The sequence below is a fragment of the Amblyomma americanum genome, chromosome 1, assembly GCF_052857255.1.
Source record: "Amblyomma americanum isolate KBUSLIRL-KWMA chromosome 1, ASM5285725v1, whole genome shotgun sequence".
Classification (NCBI taxonomy): Eukaryota; Metazoa; Arthropoda; class Arachnida; order Ixodida; family Ixodidae; genus Amblyomma; species Amblyomma americanum.
This window is the reverse complement of record NC_135497.1, coordinates 313,365,181-313,371,180: the sequence shown is the minus strand read 5'-3', so window position 1 is coordinate 313,371,180 and position 6,000 is coordinate 313,365,181. Positions and strand designations below refer to the sequence as shown.

General features: G+C 47.0%; 1 protein-coding gene across 3 annotated transcripts in view; it reads left to right on the top strand.

The window, feature by feature from the left end:
- Nucleotides 1-1,468: 1,468 nt before the first annotated feature.
- The window catches only part of LOC144115357 (E3 ubiquitin-protein ligase COP1-like), a 39,861-nt gene continuing 35,329 nt past the window's right edge, over nucleotides 1,469-6,000 (top strand). For 2 of the 3 annotated variants that reach the window (XM_077649712.1, XM_077649711.1), the window contains exons 1-3: nucleotides 1,472-1,836; nucleotides 2,898-2,957; nucleotides 3,045-3,142. In XM_077649712.1, coding sequence (XP_077505838.1) covers nucleotides 1,712-1,836; nucleotides 2,898-2,957; nucleotides 3,045-3,142 — 283 coding nt within the window. In that variant the 5' untranslated portion in view covers nucleotides 1,472-1,711. Of the gene's footprint in view, nucleotides 1,837-2,897; nucleotides 2,958-3,044; nucleotides 3,143-6,000 lie in introns of all 3 variants that reach the window. The other variant, XM_077649713.1, reaches the window with a different exon arrangement.

Below are 6,000 nucleotides of genomic sequence, written 5' to 3'. Positions count from 1 at the left end.
AGGCCGCGACGTTTAACGACAACGATGCGCCTCTGATCGGAAGAAGAAAGGCGGCGGAGAACGCACAAAACTTCCAAAACCGAGGCGAAAACTGGCCACGCCCCTTAATTTCCTTGAATTGAGCACGTGCAGCCTTCAGAGATCAAGTTATGATCGAGGGACTGATTGTGTTCCCGGGTGTTCTGCCTGCACTATTAAAGTGCACCGGCTATTTGGCTTTGCTCGTGACAGCGCGCGCCGAAAAAAATTGCCAATCACAGGTCAAACCAGACTGTCTGCTGACCAACATGCAGTCAACCCCAAAGAATGAGAGGTAAGGCATGCGAAACGCGTTTTCCAGAACAATTTCTGCTGGGGACGGAGGTATATGCACAACTTATCTTTGCATCCTCATAATTATTTAAATTAGCAGCCATAAAACGCACCTTTTCGCATTGATTTCATGGCTCGAAATATTAAGTAATCCTGATTGTTGGAAAAGTAATTGAAATACAGAGCATCCGGGTCAAGAGATTGCAGTGGAATACGCTACGCAAGTTGTAAGAATGATGTTATGAAGGAACACAGCGCAAAATTAACGGTACAGAAGAGAACCAACACGCATGAGTTCCCCGACTGTTCATTAGGCGCCGACTTTCTCGGCAGATTAGCTGCGAAAGATAGTATACTTTAGAGTAACTGCCTCTGATTCACTGTTCAAACAATCTCTGGAACCACTCTGTCTCGGTAGAACACCAAATTTCCTGAATTCCACGCGGCAGCTGCAGTTTTCTTTTCGAAACGGCGCGCCGCCGCATTGCGCTCAGTGCAGCCGAACGGGAGAGTGGGACCTAACATGCCCCCGCCGAGGGCGGTGTCTTCACGCTGAAAGCGGCGCTGGCCCATCGAAACTAAATCGAGACAACCGACTAGCGTCATGATGCGCGCTCATCCAACTGGTGCGCTCGTCTACCAAGGGGCCAAGCATATGGGGCCAAGGCCATTGGAGTCCTGGACTGATAACTCTATCCACCGGCTCAGTCAGCACCTTTTTTTTTTTTGTCATTAAACGTTTTTCCTCCTCATTTTATGGGAAGTTTCGGATACCAACATACCATTTTGACCTGAAACTGCTGAAGCCGTACAGCCATCGATCGATCGTTCATGTTGATGAAACGAAACAGCACGAGAGAAGAAAATCAATTATAAATTATTTAGCGGTCGTAGGCGAATACCACGTGGTGATTCGTGCATTCTACTGTTACAGTGCCCAGAATATATTAGTGTCTTCTGCCGATCGAGTACGGTTCGTCAGTGGTCGAAAGTGTCTGCAAGTGCGGTTGGCGCGGTGTTGAGGCAGTTGAAATGTTTGCAAGCGCTTGCAGGAGCTAGCAGTAGTAGCAGTAGCAAGAAGTCAAAGCTTTTAGACAAGGACCCTTATCATTGCAAAAAGTGGAAGTCTGTGTTGTCTGTATTAATCCAAGTTGAATCCAATCCGAGCCACTATGACCGTGGCTCATGAGTGATCTGTGGCTGGATGCACGGCGTTTTTGCTTCTGCGCATGTTTTCCGTTTCACCTGGGTAACCTAGTGCAATGCTGATATTAGTTTTACTCTACATGCAGTCAATGTTTTTAAACCATTTGGTTTACATCACGTCTGCTGTTTAGCACGCCTTTGTTTTTTGAGCAGACGTGCTTGCGTGCGTGCTTGATTTGAGTAGGTCGTGTCAATGGCGTCTGCGAACAACACAAGGATTTCCATCGCGGACCATAATCGGAGAGCAAGAAAAAGGCAGCCGTCTGTATTAAATGGGATTAGCAGCTCATACGAAGACAGGAACAGCGATTTCTTGTGGTATGTGTGACCTCGTAGTACAAGCTTGTTCAGTCTGCGTAGGTCCGACCGCCAATAGCGTGTAACCAATCATACTTGACAGTCGCATTTTAACGCGGCAGCGTTAAGGGCCCTGTGTCGCAGAAAAGCCGGTGTCGGCGGCGTTGGCCGTGAGCGAAAAACTGCGCAGTATGTGGACCCCGCCTCGGTGGCTCGTGGTGAGGGCGCTCGGCTACTGATCCTGAGTTCCCGGGTTCGAACCAGAGCGCTGCGGCTGCGTTTCGATGGAGGCGAAACGCTATTGCGCCCGTGTGCTGTGCGATGTCAGTGCACGTGAAAGATCCCCAGGTGGTCGAAATTATTCCGGAGCCCTCCAAAACGGCACCTCTTTCTTCTTTTCTTCTCTCAGTCCCCCATTTATCCCTTCCCTTAATGCGTGGTTCAGGTGTCCGCCGAGATGCGAGACATATTTTGCCATTTCCTTTCCTCGCCAAAAAAAAAAACAGAACATCTCGGTGGACACCTGAACCGCACCGTAAGGGAAAGGATTTTCCTTCCCTTATGGAGCGGTAAGGGTGTCCAGCGAGAATTGAGAGAGGCGTCATTTCCTTTCCTTAAAACCAATTTTCATTTAACTTTCCTTCCCTTACAGCCCGATTCGGGTGTCCACCGAGATATGCGAGACAGGCGTCCTTTCCTTAAATTGACCAACGGGCCACGCTTCGGGTGTCCACCGAGATATGTGAGAGGGTGTCCACCGAGATATGTGAGAGTCGTCCTTTCCTTAAATTGTCGAACGGGCCACGCGTCGCGCCGTACGGGCGATGGCGTTCTGTTCCGTGGACCCCTTGGCAACGCGGTCGCGTTGCGTCAAAGACGAAGTTTAAGCGCCCTCCAAATTTTTCTTTGTGGGTTGGCAGGACACTTGGGTGGGCCGTTTGTTCACTTCCTTTTCATTTCAATGATTTCTTCTGCCTGAGAACTTTCAACTTGTTGCATCGGCTGTTGTAAGCATAGCCGGTATGCAATTAAAGCATAGCAAGGATTTGCCGTTATATAATTTTTTTTTTGCTGTTTTGCAGCCCAATATGCTTCGACATTATCGAAGAGGCGCACATGACACCTTGTGGGCACACCTTTTGGTAAGTTAGATGACGTGTGAAGCTTTGTGCAGCGTGGGTGCATGTCATTAAGTGCCGCTTTTTTATTGCATACACTTTTTTTTTCAGCTTCAAATGCATTACCACAGGCCTGGAATACAATAACCGTTGCCCAAAGTGCAATTTTGTGGTTGAAAAGAAGGAGCAGATATACCCCAACTTTCTTTGTAAGTCATGCATTTTATTATATAACAAGGTATGGCTTAACCGCTTGCTCTTAACAGTGGCTAGCAGGGGTTTGAAGAAGCGAGGACACTAACTGGAGTATGTCTTGTGAAACAGCGTGTTGGTGTGACATTTTGACCAAAGACTGAATTCCGGTATATTCGGCCACGTGATTAAAAGCAAATAAGAAATTTATTTGGACAAATTAGCTGCAAATGTAAACTCTCCAGCAGTTTAATGTAACAGTTATAATTATTAGGAAGTAGTGGGATGTTGAGGTGCCTTTTCTGTTTTATAATTTGCTGTGTTGAAGCACTGTGCTTTAACTATGACATCCAGTTATGGCCAAGTGCACGTCAGGAGTGTGATAGGGGGTACCGTTAAAGGATGAGGAGCTGTGGTGACAATTCATTTTCTGACAGGAGCTATGGCGGCCTGTCAGGAGCCAGGTTGCTTTGGTGATCCATTTTACCTGTCGTGTACCTTTTTCATATTGTTTTATTAACGTGTAGAGTCGTGTTTTGTGTAGCACTGGTATTATTTAAAAAGTCATTGTTTCTACCTAGAAAACTATTAAACACTACTATTGTCAGTTTGGAAATGGGAACATTGACAAGATCCATGCTTGTGGACCCCAGCTTCATTGCTGCCGTCGTCTGGTTTCCAGTGGTTAACCTTAATTAGTTGCCATGTGCACATTGTTTCCTTTAATTTTTTAAGTTTGTTGCTAAATGCTGTTAGACATTACCATATTTTGAAAAGACATAGTAGCGCAAAAATACACACACGGACACATTAAGGGGAAGGGACAAGCACAGAGTAGCGGAAAAAAAACGAACACAGACGTAGTGAGGGTACGGGACGAGCGCTGTACGCAAAAAAAAAAAAAAAACACGGTCATAGTGATTGGTTGGGACGAGCGCTATAGGGTGCTTGCACGAAAGGCGGCGGCACGGTGGGTTGCGGGTGAGCGACCATCTTGTAGTACTCCTTAGCAGACACCCGCTACAGTCGCCGCAGCCGCTACGGCAGTATGCTGCGCCGATACACTCATGAACGTGGTAACTTACCGTAGCTTTACCGTTTGTAAAGAGGACGGCTCCGGTTCCTGAAGATTATGCAGCAACGCTATCAGAATGCAATAGACGACATTATGAGGAGAAAACAAAAACAATTGGGATGGACCCTTTCATGCTACGGGCAAGCGCGTCCAGCACATTAGCTTGTGTCCATGTGTGAACATACGGCAAAATCACGAGTGCTCACTCAGGCTCACTCACAAAAGTTTGCTCAACCTACGAGCTCACTCACACTCACAGAGGGCTGGGCTCACTCGAACTCATGAACTCAAACTCATTTATGATCAAAACTCACTTGGGCTCACTCAGACTCACCACTCATCTGGGGTCAACCACTCATAGCAACTCATGTGTCACTCAGACTCACGACTCATCCAGGCCCACTCGCTCATTTCAACTCACGACTCACTTGGACTCACTCATTTCGACTCACGACTCGTCTGGGCTCACTCATTTCGACTCTCGACTCATCTGGGCTCTCTCAGTTCGACACACGACTCATCTGGGCTCACTCATTACTACTCACGACTCATCTGAGCTCATTCATTTCGTCTCATGAGTCGCAACTCATCTGCGCTCACTCATTCGGGCTCACTCGCCATTCCAACTCATGACACAGCCAGTCTCTCGATCCTTCACTTACGGCTCCCTATAAGCTCACTCATCAGACAGATGAATCTGCTTTACGCCGAACGGCCCATGTTAAGCGCTTGAAAGAACATTTACATGTGGCAACTATGGCACCTGCACTTGTACTTTTTTGTGGTTTAGTGCTCTAGAATTCACTAACGATTTTGGGCCACTTTTAGAACATAGATACACTGCTTTTGGTGTTTCAATATTTTTGCCTTTATTGTCGTTTTTGTTTCTATGCTGTGCTACCCTTTCTCCAGAATTAATCCTATTATCAAGCCTTTAAATCTGGCTGTTTCTGTGTTTGAACCATATATTAAGCCCCTCTCAAGAGCAGCGAGAGCCTCCCATAAGGACTTTAGAACTGCTATGTTACTGTTATTTACATTAGTGCTATATACAGTTGTTATAAACTAATTTTCCTATTACACAGCTTTTCTCCTCTGCGACTCTTCTCTCTCATTATTTCTTAATGGATCCCATCTGGAGTATATTGTTTAGCCTCATTGTCATGGTTGCGTCCTCTGCCGTTTTCTTTCTTATCTGCACTTCATGGCCGTGAGCAAAAATTGTGCCTCCTAGGGTGTGATCAGCCAACCAAACACCTTCGGTCCAAGCTTCACCGATTCACCACGGACACACAAACGCTTGTGTAGCGGTGCGGCTCGCACACATCTGCAGGCATGAGAAAGGCGAGGCTCGCCTCTGAAAACAGGCCCTCTAGTTCACAAAATTTATGCGGGCACCTAATCAATTCTTATGATGCATAAATGCGAGAGCACTGCTTGCCTCTGAGTTTTTGTCAGCGACTTGGGAAGTGAACGTTGTTTCGCTGCAGCAGCTCACTTCGTATGTTTCGCTGCGTTGGTCGCGTATTTAATCGGCAATGAACTGCTGCTTCTGGCCACGCTTTGCTGTCCCACCTGATGGTGTAGACACACGAGCGATTCAACTGAAGGCCAAATCACCGCGGCGTCGAGTACTTTCCCTTTTGTGTAATCTCTAGCCACTTTTACATGAATACATGAATACGACAGGGGCGCATCATATTTCCTACTGTATCTCGCGGAGGCAACACGCTACTGTTTACATGTACTTCAAGTCATGCGGGACAGTGGTATCTCGCTTATGTGGCGGAGGGGGTCAGC